This window comes from Heterodontus francisci, chromosome 48 (assembly GCF_036365525.1).
Source record: "Heterodontus francisci isolate sHetFra1 chromosome 48, sHetFra1.hap1, whole genome shotgun sequence".
In the NCBI taxonomy this organism is placed as follows: domain Eukaryota; kingdom Metazoa; phylum Chordata; class Chondrichthyes; order Heterodontiformes; family Heterodontidae; genus Heterodontus; species Heterodontus francisci.
The window spans coordinates 9305776-9322792 of record NC_090418.1 but is presented as its reverse complement, the minus strand read 5'-3'; the positions used below and the strand labels follow the sequence as shown (position 1 = coordinate 9322792).

At 53.0% G+C, this 17017-nt stretch overlaps 1 protein-coding gene across 1 annotated transcript in view; it reads right to left on the bottom strand.

Moving 5' to 3' along the window:
* LOC137357307 (multifunctional procollagen lysine hydroxylase and glycosyltransferase LH3-like) overlaps nt 1-17017 on the bottom strand; it is a 58959-nt gene that overhangs the window by 14335 nt on the left and 27607 nt on the right. The window contains exons 4-5 of the mRNA XM_068023544.1: nt 1957-2120; nt 152-264 (exon numbers count right to left, since the gene is read on the bottom strand). Of these exons, the coding sequence (XP_067879645.1) occupies nt 152-264; nt 1957-2120 (277 nt within the window). The remainder of the gene's footprint in view (nt 1-151; nt 265-1956; nt 2121-17017) is intronic.

Sequence of the window (17017 nt, the reverse complement as noted above, 5' to 3'; positions counted from 1 at the left end):
GCTCAGTGTTGTATTGTGGGAAATGCAGCAGCCAACACTGATATGTCGTGAGTTTTTAATGTGGGATCGAGGGAGGAGTTGACCCACCAGTAAAGGACATCTTTATTTGGCCCTCTGCTCTTTTCCTGCAGGTGCAAACTCTGCGACTCACCCTGAGAACGGTGTTGAGGTAAATCTTGGTGTAGAATAACTGGTCATCGTCATCATCCTTGAACTTCCACTGCTGGACAATGTTGTTGATGAGTGGAGCATAACCAATAAAACCTATGCCAGAATCAAACCACATTGCAGTTAAAGAGAGATGGCAAGTGGCCAACAACCCCACCCCCGCACGCGCGCACACACACACACACACACGTATACACATGCGAGGGGGGAAATATGGTCCAAATGACCTGTAATCCAATCAAAAGGGAAACCAGAGATGGTTAAATGGTTTCAGTGATATTAAATACGAGCTGACAGGAAGTAGCATAACTAAAAGATATCCGAGACACTTGACGAGACAAAAAATAGCAGGTGGTCAGCTGAGGGAGTGGGCGGGCTGCCAGGTCCGAGAGTTCTTGTCCAACAACCTCCTACTGTCTCCTGCTGGCATTACTTATAACAGATCACCATCTCCCTGTTTTCTTTTAAGCTCATTACATGTCATTCAACCCCCCACTTCTTTGTGCTCCTGTGTTGAAGTTGACATATCTGTTAGCCGGAGGGGTCGAGGCACAGGAATAGCTTTAAGAGAAGTTTCTGGTCTTAGGTAACCCAACCACCAAACTATGGTTTCCTAGACATACATTAATATCATCGTGCAAAATTATAAATTTCAATACCAACATGTAAAATTATCAATTTTAATACCAACATGCAAATCCTCAGGTAGATTTTTTTCTATCTCGCTGTTACTTCAAATTAGTTGTACTACAACAGAGAGTCTGGCTCAATAAACAACTATCATCTGGGGAAGCTCTGAATCCAAGAGTGACGTTCGGACCTGTAAGGGAGTCTCAGCATTTCCCCACGTGTATCAATGCTTTGCATGAGGGATTAGAGCATTGTATATCCAAATTTGCAGATGACACCAAATTAGAAGGCACAGTTCAGTCGTGTGGACGGGAACATCAAGTTACAAAGGAGCAGAATGAGCCTTACGGCCCATCGAGCCTATTTCACCAAGGGAAGATTCGGTGCTGTGGTATCTGGAGTTCAATCAGGGGAAAGCATGAGGTTGTCCAGTTTGGATCCAGGAAAGAGCAATCAGAATATTTACTCCGTGGTGAGAGACGAGAAGTTGTGGAGGAGCAAAGGGATTTAGGTATCCACGTACAGAAACCATTATAGTGCAACTAATTTAAAGTAATATATAGGGAAAAAAATCCAACCAAGGATCTGCATGTCGGTATTAAAATTGATAATTTTGCACATCGGTATTAAAATTGATAATTTTACATGCTGAGTCCAAGGTTGGGCGCGGATGTTTACAAACAGTGATGAACGGGAAAAGACCCTCTGGTGCATCCAACCCGTCCCGCACAGTCGCGATGTCCTGTGCATCACAATAGTTATGCCCCCAATCCCATGCAAAACCTTGTGATCTCCTGGACAAGTCGGAAAAAACAAAAAGACTGAAAACCCAGGGCAAATGAGGGAAAAGAAAATTCTGGGCAATCCCTCTCAGAGTCCTTCCTCTTATGCCGGGACTAATCCCTTCATCATTTTATAAGCCTCAATCAAATCAGCCCCGAGTCTATGTTCCTCCAAAGTGTCCTCATTGATCCTTCTAGTTCAGGCAGCTATAAAGCGGGGAATTAATGTGGACCTTCTCTGCACCCTTTCCAAAGCCTCGGTATCCCCTATGTAGAGTGCACATATTGACAGTCGGAAGAACTCGCATCTAACACAACACGGGTTTTCTGACACATCAGAACATCAATAAAATAAAGGCCAATGATAAAATTTCACCTCCAGAATTAAGGTATCGCTTCCCGTTGCGAATTGGTGGATACTTTTCCGCCAGGGTCTGGTCCGGCCAGATGAATCCTTCTGCTGCAAAAATCACCTTGTGATTAAACTCTACAAACTTCTTCAGCAATTCCAGGGGAGGGCCGGCAAAGATGACGTCATAACTGTTGGACAAGATGGAGGGAGAAGGCGCATCACTGGGTGAACCCATGACATCATCACCAGGGGACGAGCCACAACTGTGACTAACCACATTTTGCAGCATGGAGACAGGCCATTCGGCCCATCTGCTCCATGCTAGTGTTTATGCTCCACACCAGCCTCCTCCCACCCCATCTTCATCTCCCCCTATCAGCATATCCTTCTATTCCTTTCTCCCTCATGTGTTTATCCAACTTCCCCTTAAATGTATCGACACTATTCACCTCAATCACTCCCTGTGGGAGTGAGTTCCACATTCTCACCAATCTCTGGGGAGAAGTTTCTCCAGAATTCCCCATTGGATTTATTAGTGACTGTCTTATATTGATGGCCCCCTAGTTCTGGTCTCCCCCCCCACAAGTGGAAACATCCTCACTCCGTCTACCCTATCGAAACCCCTTCATAATTTTAAAAGACCTCTTCTAGGTCACCCCTCGGTTTTATCTGTTGCAAACGCAACTTCATTACTGTGGGGTGTGACAGAATGAACAATTGGCATCCTGGTCAACATTTATTGCGCAATCACTAACAGATTATCGGGTCATTATCACACTGCTGTTTGTGGGAGCTTCCTGTGCACAAATTGGCTGCCGCACTTCCTACATTCCAACAGCATGACCACACGTCAAAAGCACTTCATTGGTTGTGAAGTGCTTAGAGATGTCCGGTAGTCGTGAAAGGTGCTATATAAATGCAACCTTCGGGACACACGAGAACGCCCTGCACTTCTTCAAGCTCGTGGTCATGGGAACCGCTTACGTCCACCTCAGAGGTCAGATGGGGCCTCTCTCGCATCTGAAAGATGTCCCCCCCCCCCACCCCACCCCACCCCCGACAGCGCAGGGCTCCCTCAGCGCTGCACTGGGAGCGTCGGCCAGGATTACGTGCTCAAGTCTCTAGAGCGGGGGCTCCAACCCACGACCTACTGACTCAGAAACGAAGGGGTTGCCTACTGAGCCATAGTGGACACCGTTGAGTCGGGACGGGGGGGGGGGGAGGGGTTTCTGGGTGAGAGACATCACTGAGTGAGGCCTTACCCTGACCAGGACCAGCTGCTCATGTCCGCACAGCTTTCAGCTCAGGAGCTGAGAGAACGAGCGGGAAATAGGACAAAAGCTTGGTCTACTTAAATGAGACCAAAGTAGTGCTAGACAGTCTTTAATTTGGCCTTTTGGCTCGAGATGTGTACTCTCCTTGTTCTGTATCCTGGATTCTCTTACCGATGCAGAATAGATAAACTTAATCCATTACAGGAAAGAGTTGGTTCCCATGGTTTCAGGGTCGGATGTCACAGTTTGGGACGTGGAACAACTTTGGGCAGAAACCTCAATAGTGTCAACGAGTGACGTCTTCAGAACGAGAAACATATTGCTTTGGTAACATTTATGCAAACTGAGGCAGCCATGGGACCCTGACTCAGCCCCATCCCACATCTCTTCCGCCCCAGGGTCCCAATCCAGCCCGGGCCCAAATGGGATACAAGTTCCCTCTTTCCATGAAAGTCCAACAGTCTGGGTTTGGACAGGGGCAGCCCAGATCGAGGAAGCTTTGGGATCAGAGACAACTGGGACAGTGTAGAGGGAGCTTTACTCTGTATCTAACCCCCGTGCTGTACCTGTCCTGGGAGTGTTTGATGGGGACAGTGTAGAGGGAGCTTTACTCTGTATCTAACCCCGTTTTTCTTTTTAGTGTAGAGGGAGCTTTACTCTGTATCTAACCCCGTTTTTTTTTAGTGTAGAGGGAGCTTTACTCTGTATCTATGCCCGTTTTTTTTTTTGTCGAGGGTTCCTTTATTCCTCCGGCCCCCTTTATATACATATTTACAAAAACAACTTTATTAAAAACAGAAAAATAAACAAAAACTCAAATTAAAATGCCATTCTCGGCGTCGACGATGCACTCCAGTCCCTGCGGTGCCCACCGGTCGCGGAAGGTCTCAAGCGTACCGGCGGACACCGCATGCTCCTTCTCCAGGGACACCCGGGCGCGAACGTAACCGCGGAAGAGGGGCAGGCAATCGGGGAGGACGGACCCACCGACGGCCCGCAGCCTGGACCTGTGAATTGCCACCTTGGCCAGGCCCAGGAGCAGACCGACGAGGAGATCCTCCTCCCGGCCCACGTCCCTCTGCACCGGGTGCCCAAAGATCAGGAGCGTGGAGCTGAAGTGCAGCCAGAACTTGAGGAGCAGCCCCTTCAGATACTCAAAGAGGGGCTGCAACCTCGCACACTCCGTATAAACTTGGAACACAGACTCGTCCAGGCCGCAGAAAGTACAGGAGGCCTGGGAGTCCGTGAACCTACTTAAAAGCCTATTGCACGGGACTGCCCTGTGCAACACCCTCCACCCCAGGTCCCCGATGTAAAGGGGGAAGACTCCCGCGTAGAGAGACCTCCATCGGGGTTTCCCCTCGCCGCCAGATGGCAACGCGGACCGCCAGGGCGTGTCCGGCCGGCTGACGAGGGCGAGGAAGTGGAGAGTGTGCAGGAGCAACCCGTACAGGAAACCCCTCCGCGCCAATTGGAATGGCACGGAGGGCATTTCCGAGAGGCGGCTCGCGTTGTGCGGGACCGGCTCCCGAGGATGGTTTCGGGGCCTGGGTCCAATGAGCAGCTCCGGCTGAGCGGGGGTCAGCTCGGCCGGGATCGCTCTGCACTCCCGAGCCCCCTCGCCACCCGCAGTGAGGGGCGTCCCGGGGGTTTCGGCTACTCCGCCCGCCGGACAGTCCCCGGAGTCGGCCGCCCGGACAGCCGAGGCGCTCACCTCCGCCGGCAGGGGAGCGCCCTGACTGGAGGCGACCATGTTCCAGACTCGGAATAGATCCCGGTAAAAGACTGGCAACTCCCTCAGAGAGGCGCGGCTAACGGACTCCACCGGGAGCTGCGTGTCGTCTTGAAGGCAGTGACACTGGCGCAAAAAATACATCGCCAGCGCACACCATCTGGGAGGACGCTCGACGTACAGATATCTCTGCAGGGTCCGAAGGCGGAGAGTCGCAGCCTGGGTGCGGACGCACACCAGCGACTGACCGCCCTCCTCGATCGGGAGACTCAGGACCGCGGCAGAGACCCAGTGTTTCCTCTTGCCCCAGAAGAAATCGACGAGTTTCTTCTGGATCTTGATGGCAAATGCAGGGGGTGGTGCCAAAGTGAACAACCGGTACCACAACATGGAGGCCACCAGTTGGTTTATGACCAACGCTCGGCCCCTGTAGGAAAGCACTCGGAGCAGTCCTGTCCAGCGCCCCAGCCTAGCGGTGACTTTCGCTCCAACTCCTGCCAGTTTGCTGGCCAGGCTTCCTCAGCGGGGCTAAGGTGGACTCCCAGATAGAGGAGGTGCGTGGTGCTCCACGCAAAAGGTGTCATCTCCTCCTGCAGGGAGCCACTGACCCACCAGGAGTCCGGAACATTTCTCCCAATTGATCCTCGCAGAGGACGCGGCAGAAAAGGTCTGCTGGCAGTCGCGCATCCTCCGCAAGTCAACGGGATCTGTGACCGCGAGGAGCACGTCGTCAGCGTAAGCCGAGAGGACGACCCGCATGGTCGGCTCGCACAGAGCCAATCCCGTCAATCTCCTGCGAAGCAGGCACAGGAAGGGCTCCACGCAGATGGTATACAATTGGCCGGACATGGGACATCCCTGACGCACTCCTCTCCCAAAGCGAAGGGGCGCCGTCAAGGACCCGTTAACTTTGACTAGACACTCTGCGGCGGCCTATAAAAGTCGGACCCGGGCCACGAAATGCGGCCCAAGTCCAAAAGCGCGCAGAGTCCCGAAAAGGTATTCGTGATCCACCCTGTCGAACGCTTTCTCCTGATCGAGGGAGAGAAAGGCGACCGACTGACCAGTCCTCTGGGAAAGATGGATCAGATCCCGGACCAGGTGGATGTTGTCCTGGATGGACTGGTCCGGGACCGTGTAGGACTGGATCACGTGGGCCAGCATGGAGCCCAGCATGGAGCCCAGGCGGGTAGACATAGCCCGGGCAAAAATTTTATAATCCGTGCTGAGGAGGGAGACCGGACGCCAGTTTTTAAGCAGGCGGAGATCGCCCCTCTTCGGCAGCAGGACAATGACCGCCCTGCGCCACGAGAGGGGCATCTCCCCGGTCGCCAGGCTTTCCCCCAGGACCCGCGCGTAATCGTCCCCCAGGACGTCCCAGAACGCCCTGAGGAACTCCACAGTCAGCCCGTCCAGTCCTGGGGATTTGCCCCTCGAGAGCTGGCGGAGGGCACCGGTCACCTCCGCCAACGTGAGCGGAGCATCCAATCCTTCGGCGCCCTCCAGGCTGACCTGCAGCAGGTCCTCCCACAAAACTCTGCGCGCATCCTCGCTGGACGGATCGGGAGAGAACAACACACTGTAATAAGTACGGACCAGGAGGCCCATTCCCTCCGGATCCGTGATGGAGGATCCGTCGTCAGCCAGCAGCTCAACGAGCTGCTTACGGACCCCCTGCCATTTTTCCAGCGAGTAGAAGAAGGGTGAGGCGCGGTCCAAATCTTCCAGGATCTGGATCCGCGACCTCACGTACGCGCCTCGGGACCCTATGAGCTGCTGGTCCCTCAGCGCGCCCTTCTTCTCTTTGTACGCCTGCCACATGGCCGGGTCCACGACGGCATGACAGAGGCGGGACTCCAAGTCGGGCACCTCCCTCTCAAGGCGTCTGATCTCGGCTTCCCGCCTCTTGGTCGACCCCTTCGCATACTCCTGACAGAAGACGCGGATGTGAGTCTTGCCCACATCCCACCATAGCCTCAAGGAGGGGAAGCCCCCCTGCTTCCTTCTCCAATCGGCCCAGAATCAACAGAACAAGTCCCGGAATCGCTCGTCCTCCAGCAGCCGGTTGTTGAAGTGCCAGTACGCGGACCCCGCCCTCGTGTGGAGCGGAGTGAACTCCGCCCACACCAGGCGGTGGACCAAGCACGGCACCAGCCGCATGGAGGCCACCGAGACGCGGGAGACGTACGCCTGCGAAAAGTAGAGGCGGTCGATTCGCGACCCTCCTCCTCCAGACCTCCACATGAAGGCGCTGGAGTCGGGATGGAGATTCCGCCAGACATCCACCAAGTTGAGGGAGCTGATCAGTCCCCTCAACTTCTCCACCGATGCTTGGCCGCGCTGGGGACCGGAGCGATCCCCCACCTCGAGGGTGCAGTTAAAATCCCCCTCGAGGATGATGCACTCGCCGCTATCGATGGAGCTCAAGAGAGCGGACACTTCTTCAAAGAAGCACGCTTGCGACGCACCGGGCCTGGGCGCGTACACGTTCACAAAGTGGAGAGGCACACTACCCAGGCGAACGGCGAGGTGGAGCAAGCAGCCCGGCACTAGCTCCTTGACCCCCAAGATCTCCGGCTGAAAAGTCGGGGCCAACAAGATAGCCACCCCACTAGAAATAGGGGTGAGGTGACTCATGTAGACCCCACCCTGCCACTCCAGGAGCCAGGTGGCTTCGTCTCCCGGAACGGTGTGGGTTTCCTGCAGAAAGCCCACCGCGTATCTCCCTTCCCTAAGGACTGAGAGATTGTGAAATCTGCGGTGAGACCCCCTGCTGCCGTTGATGTTGAGGCTGGCTATGGTTATCTTCATGTCAAAGGTACTTAAAACCCGTCACCAACAGCTCACTGTGAGGAGGGAGTGGAAGTGCACCTGGTCCTCCACTCCCCCAGCAACCCATTGAGGAACACGTTAAAACGGCGCCTCTCAACCAGTTTCACGCCCGCGCGCTTGCCCGTTATCTTCAGGGCAGCACGGACGGACTGGATGATCAGCGCCAGATTCGACCAACAGCCGAGGGCCAGCTGAACTTTATTGCGGCAACCTCTGCAAGCCGCGAGGAAATCCCGGAGTTCCGCCGTGGGGATGAGAGGAGATTCGGTGGGAGGCACGAGGGACTCCACCACCTCACTGGCGATGGAATCAAGGTCATCCTCCGTGCCCCACACCGAATCCCCATCCTCCTCTGGGTCGTCACCGCCAGCGGCCGACACATCCACCACACACTGTGGGGCGGACGTCCCGGCCGCGCCAGCTGGTCCCGCCTCCGTCACGATTCTACCCCCAGGATCGATGGCGGAGGGGTCCTCTCTGGGTTCTACTGTGAAACTGGAGCCTGTGGGCGCCAGCAGCTCAGGACCCCCCTCCACCTCCGTCCCCAGGCCAATGAGTGGTCCAGGGGAGACAGAAGTTCCCGACTCCGGAAATCCAGCCGGAGCCGAGACCGGAGGCGGAGAGGAGGCCATCTCCTGCTCCACCAGCACCCACAGGCCCAGCAGATGGGGCAGCATTCTCGGTTATAACCGGGTCTGGTGTCTCCTGGTTGGTGGTGGACTCCGGCTGGGAGGGCCGACCCTTTGGGGCCCCGCCCTCCCCTCTACTCAGGGCACCCGTCCCAGTGGCAGTGGCAGAATGGGCGGCGTCCTCAGGCTCCCCCACCAAAAGCAGGGCCCCACTTACTCCTTCAGGAGGGGCCTCATGTACCGGGGCCTTCCCCTCCCCTCCATCCTGAGGAATAGGGAGCTCCTGCCCGGACTCTGTAGCCTTGGTGGTGGCGGTAGGGAAACCTGGGGACCCGAAACAGGAGACAGCTCCCCTCCAACAGATGGGCCCTGCGCCTCAGGGCCCCTCGTTAACTCTGTGGAGGGGTGCCTTCTCCTCTTTTTCGCACCAGGGCACAGAGGCTCAGAGACCTCCATGTCATCAGAGGCCTCCGCCTCCGCACCCTCCTTTTTTTTTTTTAAGTCACCCTGGGCCTGAGCCCAGCCCTGGGACAGGTGGATTCCGTTAGAACGGGCTTTGGGCTGAGCTCAGGCTCGGGTTGTTTCAATGTGTCCAGGGGACGCGCCTCATGATGTTTCTTTTGCCTCCGCGTCTTCCTTCCACTCGGACGGGCACTCCCCTCCCCGCTGGAGGCTGTGAAAACCACAGCCTCCGGAACCGACTGAGCGCTGTCTGTTGGATGTGTGGGGGGAGTGGGAGGAGGTGCTGTGGAACCACTCTGGGCCGCCGAGGTGGAGCTGGCGGCCGGGAGGTTGGGGCAGTTCTTACGAAAATGCCCCACCCCCTTGCAGACGTGGTACCGCGCCCCGTCCGAGGTCCAAAAGACGCGGTAGGCCGTCTCCTGGAACTCCACATTAAATTGGCCCTCCAAGTCCTCCTCCCGCGCCAGCTGCATAAATAACTGGCGGCGGAAGGAGTAGACATTTTGGAGGCTGTGTTCCCGAAGACCAAGCCGGACTGAGGTGATCCCCGACCTCACCTCCCCCAGATGGTGCAGGTGGGGAAGGAGGAGCTCACTGGGAATAAAGGGTGGGACGTTTGATAACATTATCCGCTGCGCAGTGGCCCCTGGAGGGTCCACCGGCAGGAAAGTCCCACCCACAGTGAGCCCTTTATTCAGGGCCAGGGACACGGCCCGCTCGGTCTTCAGGAAGAACACAGCCTTCCCGTACATTTTTGAGGCTGCCACAATGGCCGAGGGGCCGACAACCTCGGCCATTGCCTTTACACAGGCCTCTATAGACATATTGGGGTGGGGATAGCTCTTTACCCCATGGCTTGAAGTAATTAACTTAAAAGGTGATGGGGTCACACGGGCGGCCACAGAGGCTACAGCCGCATAGGTATGAGAAGGCCCCGCCACCGGTGATGATGGGCTTGCCATGGCTCAAGAGCCAAACTCACCCCCAAATTGCAGGCAAGCAAACAAACAAACAAAAACAAACAAACTAGGAGGTTTGGGGAGAGGCTGAGGGTATACAGGAAAGGGGAAAGACAGGCTGCAAGCGATGACTTTGCTTTTTTTTTTCTCCTTCAAGGGTGGTACTCAGAGCACTTTAAACACTTCTGGTTGGGGGAGGGGTCTTCACCTGGGTCAGCTGAAAGCTGCCCAAGCACTAGTTCGATCCTTCTGTCTCTGTAGCCAGGCAGCTTCAGCTGACCCAGGCTGGGCAATTAGGTTGGGGAGGGAGCTTCCTTGTGTATTCAGTGCAATTGCACAGCTCCCTGTAGAATTGTGCAGCCCCCACCCCTTGTTGTTCCGGCCTCTTCCACCTCCCACAACAGTCCAAAGGAAATGAAAGTTTGGTGCTCGACACCCACCTCGAAATACAGCCTTTTTGTCAAAGTCTTTCCTCCTCTGCAGCAAAGGTTGTTCAGGGTTTTGCAGTTCTGTCCTCCGCACTCCCTCTCCAACAGCAACTGACTGCAGCACTGTCAGCTGCACCTCGCTGATGCACTCTGGAGTCCCAATTAGGAAGCAGCCAACCCCTGCTTTTTTTTTTTCTTTTTCTTTCTCTTTTTTCTTTTTTTGTAGAGGGAGCTTTACTCTGTATCTAACCCCTGTGCTGTACCTGTCCTGGGAGTGTTTGATGGGGACAGTGTAGAGGGAGCTTTACTCTGTATCTAACCCCGTGCTGTACCTGTCCTGGGAGTGTTTAATGGGGACAGGGTAGAGGGAGCTTTACTCTGTATCTAACCCCGTGCTGTACCTGTCCTGGGAGTGTTTAATGGGGACAGGGTAGAGGGAGTTTTACTCTTTAGTCAGGTGGATGTAAAAGATCCCGCAGCCACTATTTCAAAGAAGAGCAGTGGGGAGTTTTCCCTGCTGCCCTGGGGCCAATATTTATCCCTCAACCAACATCAGATTTCTTCTTTTGGGCCTCCTTATCTCGAGAGACAATGGATACGCGCCTGGAGGTGGTCAGTGGTTTGTGAAGCAGCGCCTGGAGTGGCTATAAAGGCCAATTCTAGAGTGACAGGCTCTTCCACAGGTGCTGCAGAGAAATTTGTTTGTTGGGGCTGTTGCACAGTTGGCTCTCCCCTTGCGCCTCTGTCTTTTTTCCTGCCAACTACTAAGTCTCTTCGACTCGCCACAATTTAGCCCTGTCTTTATGGCTGCCCGCCAGCTCTGGCGAATGCTGGCAACTGACTCCCACGACTTGTGATCAATGTCACACGATTTCATGTCGCGTTTGCAGACGTCTTTATAACGGAGACATGGACGGCCGGTGGGTCTGATACCAGTGGCGAGCTCGCTGTACAAGGTGTCTTTGGGGATCCTGCCATCTTCCATGCGGCTCACATGGCCAAGCCATCTCAAGCGCCGCTGACTCAGTAGTGTGTATAAGCTGGGGGTGTTGGCCGCTTCAAGGACTTCTGTGTTGGAGATATAGTCCTGCCACCTGATGCCAAGTATTCTCCGAAGGCAGCGAAGATGGAATGAATTGAGACGTCGCTCTTGGCTGGCATACGTTGTCCAGGCCTCGCTGCCGTAGAGCAAGGTACTGAGGACACAGGCCTGATACACTCGGACTTTTGTGTTCCGTGTCAGTGCGCCATTTTCCCACACTCTCTTGGCCAGTCTGGACATAGCAGTGGAAGCCTTACCCATGCGCTTGTTGATTTCTGCATCTAGAGACAGGTTACTGGTGATAGTTGAGCCTAGGTAGGTGAACTCTTGAACCACTTCCAGAGCGTGGTCGCCAATATTGATGGATGGAGCATTTCTGACATCCTGCCCCATGATGTTCGTTTTCTTGAGGCTGATGGTTAGGCCAAATTCATTGCAGGCAGACGCAAACCTGTCGATGAGACTCTGCAGGCATTCTTCAGTGTGAGATGTTAAAGCAGCATCGTCAGCAAAGAGGAGTTCTCTGATGAGGACTTTCCGTACTTTGGACTTCGCTCTTAGACGGGCAAGGTTGAACAACCTGCCCCCTGATCTTGTGTGGAGGAAAATTCCTTCTTCAGAGGATTTGAACGCATGTGAAAGCAGCAGGGAGAAGAAAATCCCAAAAAGTGTGGGTGCGAGAACACAGCCCTGTTTCACACCACTCAGGATAGGAAAGGGCTCTGATGAGGAGCCACCATGTTGAATTGTGCCTTTCATATTGTCATGGAATGAGGTGATGATACTTAGTAGCTTTGGTGGACATCCGATCTTTTCTAGTAGTCTGAAGAGACCACGTCTGCTGACGAGGTCAAAGGCTTTGGTGAGATCAATGAAAGCAATGTAGAGGGGCATCTGTTGTTCACGGCATTTCTCCTGTATCTGACGAAGGGAGAACAGCATGTCAATAGTCGATCTCTCTGCACGAAAGCCACACTGTGCCTCAGGGTAGACGCGCTCGGCCAGCTTCTGGAGCCTGTTCAGAGCGACTCGAGCAAAGACTTTCCCCACTATGCTGAGCAGGGAGATTTCACGGTAGTTGTTGCAGTCACCGCGGTCACCTTTGTTTTTATAGAGGGTGATGATGTTGGCATTGCGCATGTCCTGGGGTACTGCTCCCTCGTCCCAGCACAGGCATAGCAGTTCATGTAGTGCTGAGAGTATAGCAGGCTTGGCACTCTTGATTATTTCAGGGGTAATGCTGTCCTTCCCAGGGGCTTTTCCGCTGGCTAGGGAATCAATGGCATCACTGAGTTCCGATTTGGTTGGCTGTATGTCCAGCTCATCCATGACTGGTAGAGGCTGGGCTGCATTGAGGGCAGTCTCAGTGACAGCATTCTCCCTGGAGTACAGTTCTAGGTAGTGCTCAACCCAGCGGTCCATCTGTTTGCGTTGGTCAGTGATTATGTCCCCCGATTTAGATTTGAGGGGGGCGATCTTCTTGATGGTTGGCCCAAGAGCTCTCTTCATGCCATCATACATTCCTCTGATGTTTCCGGTGTCTGAGGCCAGCTGAATATGACTGCATAGGTGTTGCCAGTAGTCGTTTGCGCAACGCCTAGCTGTTCTTTGTGCAGTGTTTCTGGCTGCTTTAAGTGCTGCGGATGTTAAATCGCTGGGGGCTTTCTTGTAGTTCAAAAGTGCAATGCGCTTAGCGGCTATGACAGGTTCCAGCTCTTCATTATGAGATTGAAACCAGTCTGCATTTCTCTTCGCACTTTTGCCGTAGGTGGTCAAAGCTGACTCATAGATGGCGTCTCTGATGTGGGCCCACTTGGTCTCAGCATCCCCTGTGGGAGTGTTTTGAAGGGCTGTTACAAGTGAATTTAGAAATTTTTGTAACAGCTGTGGGTGAGAAATTCTGCTCGTGTTGATGCGCGGGTGGCCCTTCTGCTTGGAATGATGCAACTTCTTTGGTCTGAGTCTAACCTTGCTGCACACCAGGGAGTGGTCGGTGTCGCAGTCCGCACTGTGGAAGCTGCGTGTGATTTGAACACTGTTTAAGGCGGCTCGCCTTGTGACAATGAGGTCTAGCTGGTGCCAACGACGTGATCTTGGGTGCCTCCATTAAACCTGGTGACAGGGTTTAGTGTGAAAGAACGAGTTGGTGATGCAGAGGTTATGATAGGTACACAACTCAAGCAGTCTCTGCCCGTTCTCATTCATCCTTCCAACGCCATAGCGCCCAAGGCAGGAGGGCCATGAGTCATGGTCGGCCCCAACCCTGGCATTAAAGTCCCCCAGCAGGAATAGGTGTTCGGTGTTGGGGATGCTGCTAATGATGTTATGGAGTTGTTCATAGAACTGGTCTTTAGCTTCAGGTGCGGAGCAGAGTGTTGGAGCATAGATGCTGAGTAGGTGTACTGGACCAGAGGTGGTGAGCAGTCGGATGGACAGTATGCGTTCCGAGCCATTTGAGGGAGGCTCTATCATGCTGAGCAAGGAGTTTCTGATGGCGAAGCCCACTCCATGCTGTCTTGGTTCTTCAGGATCCCTGCCCTGCCAGAAGAAGGTGTAGTCTTGCTCTGCTAGAGAGCCACTCGCGGGGAGGCGAGTCTCCTGAAGTGCTGCAATGTCCACATTGAATCTACTGAGCTCGTTGTTAATGATGGCGGTCTTCCGAGAATCGTTGATTTGTGCAAGGTCTTCCGACAGGCCAGGTTATCTGACCATAATTACATCGCTGTTGGTGGGATCTTGCTGTGTGCAAATTGGTTGCCGCATTTCCTACCTTATGACAACGTTTAAAGCAAATCTAGTCCCCTTCAATCTAAATGCAAAACCTTTGAGAACTTCCAAAAGAAAAGGTGCAGTACTTTTTTTTTTAAATGATAAACAGTCTTGCCTTCCAGCTCATTAAAAAAACAATTCATTTAAAAAACAGATCATGTAAACAAAGTTAGAAAAGCCTCTGAAGTGGGGCGACTGGTTCCATTTCTCACAGCGTAATGGAGCCCCAGGATAGGGTGGAATTTGCTAATCATATTTCCTCTCATCGTCAGCTTACTGAATTCAGAAACCAGAATCTGGAAGAGAAAGTGCGTCATGAATATGGCCAAACCAGAGTCACTCTCCCCCCTACCCTTGGCGCAGCTCCCGATTTTATTTATTTTTCTAGGACGCACACCAGGCCGAACTTGGGAGTTTCTAAGAATCCGGAGGCTCCGACAGCCAAGTGCGGAGAACGGCTCCTTCCCGCGGTGGGAAAGCTGAGTCAAAGGTCAGCTGCCCACTGTGGGAAACGTAACCCTTCTCTCTCTCTCTCTCTCTGCTCCTGGTGTGGCCCTCGATCTCCTCCAGATCTGGTCTCTTGACCTTAGAAATTTTAAGGGGCAAAGACAGGTAAATCAGCTGTGATCTAACTGAACGGTGTAGCAGACTCAAAGGGCTGAGTGGCCTCCCCATTTATAATATTCCCGGACCCAACCTCTGAAGAGCAGGTCGGAAAATTTCTTCAGGAAAACTCCCGGCGGTCTGTCTCACGTTGCTCCTGCAGGTCAATTCAAGAAATCCGAAAATAGATTCAAAGAAATGAGAGAGGAGTAACCAATAGGGGTTCTTTTGATGTTAATTTCCACGTGAGCCCTGAATAAGGCCTTCTATTCCCTCACTGACAGGGCTCACGTTCCGAGGCAGGAGACAGTGTAAAAGGATACACATGTCAACCTTGAATAGTAACTCACTTGTGTCCGGATTGCTGTTCAGACAGGCTGGCGTAAAAGCCACAGAGTTACTGAGTTAACAGACGTGAAAGCAAAACTTTGTTTGCAACAAACCTGACCCCTCCCCCCCCCCACTTTCTGTTTGTAGTGTACATTAATGATTTAGACGTGAATGCAGGAGGTATGATCAGTAAGTTCGCGGATGACACGAAAATTGGTGGTGTTGTAAATAGTGAGGAGGAAAGCCTTAGATTACAGGACGATATAGACGGGCTGGTAAGATGGGCGGAGCAGTGGCAAATGGAGTTTAATCCTGAGAAGTGTGAGGTGATGCATTTTGGGAGGATTAACAAGGCAAGGGAATATATCAATGGATGGTAGGACCCTAGGAAGTACAGAAGGTCAGAGGGACCTTGGTGTACTTGTCCATAGATCACTGAAGGCAGCAGCACAGGTAGATAAGGTGGTTAGGAAGGCATATGGGATACTTGCCTTTATTAGCCGAGGCATAGAATATAAGAGCAGGGAGGTTATGATGGAGCTGTATAAAACACTAGTTAGGCCACAGCTGGAATACTGTGTACAGTTCTGGGCATCACACTATAGGAAGGAGAGGGTGCAGAGGAGATTCACCAGTATGTTGCCTGGGCTGGAGCATTTCAGCTATGAAGAGAGACTGAAAAGGCTAGGGTTGTTTTCCTTAGAACAGAGAAAGCTGAGGGGGGACATGATTGAGGTATACAAAATTATGAGGGGCATTGATAGGTTAGATAGGAAGAGACTTTTTCCCTAAGCGGAGGGGTCAATAACCAGGGGGCATAGATTTAAGGTAAGGGGCAGGAGGTTTAGAGGGGATTTGAAAAAAAATGTTTTCACCCAGAGGGTGGTTGGAATCTGGAACGCACTGCCTGAAGAGGTGGTAGAGGCAGGAACCCTCACAACATTTAAGAAGTATTTAGATGAACACTTGAAACACCATAGCATACAAGGCTACGGGCCAAGTGCTGGAAAATGGGATTAGAACAGATAGGTGCTTGATGGGCTGAAGGGCCTGTTTCTGTGCTGTATGACTCTATGACACCGCCCCGCATCTCTTCAATACCTCTTCCCCTTTATATTATGGGATGGACCTCCTACAAGAACCTCCTTCTACCAATTCACCATCGCCACACCAAAACGCAGATTACAAGTTGCGTCTTTAATCTTAAAAAAAGAACTTGCATCTATATAGCGCCTTTCACGACCACAGAACATCCCAAAGTGCTTTACAGCCAATGAAGTATTTTCGGAATGTTGTCACTGTTGTGATGTAGGAAACATGGCAATTAGCACAGATCAGATTATCTGCTGTAAAGATGGTGGTTAAGGGATATGTATTGGCCCCTGGACACCGGGGAGAACCCTCGCACCCCCAACACCCCCCAGCCCTTATTTGAAATAATGGCCGTCAGATCTTTTACTCCCACCTGAGGGGCCTCGGTTTAACGTCTTATCCGAAGGGCAACACCTCCGACAGTGCTCCCGACTCTCTCCATAGCCTGGTATCCCAAACAAATCCCACTGCCCCACTCTCTCCTCATAGCCCTGTATCAATCCCAAACTAATCCCACTGTCCCACACTCTCCCCATAGCCCTGTATCATTCCCAAACAAATCCCACTGCCCCACTCTCTCCCCATAGCCATGTATCAATCCCACACTAATCCCACTGTCCCACACTCTCCCCATAGCCCTGTATCAATCCCAAACAAAGCCCACTGCCCCACTCTCTCCCCATAGCCCTGTATCAATCCCAAACAAAGCCCACTGCCCCACTCTCTCCCCATAGCCATGTATCAATCCCACACTAATCCCACTGCCCCACTCTCTCCCCATAGCCATGTATCAATCCCAAACAAATCCCACTGCCCCACTCTCTCCCCATAGCCATGTATCAATCCCACACTAATCCCACTGCCCCACTCTCTCCCCATAGCCATGTATCAATCCCAAACAAATCCCACTGCCCCACTCTCTCCCCATAGCCA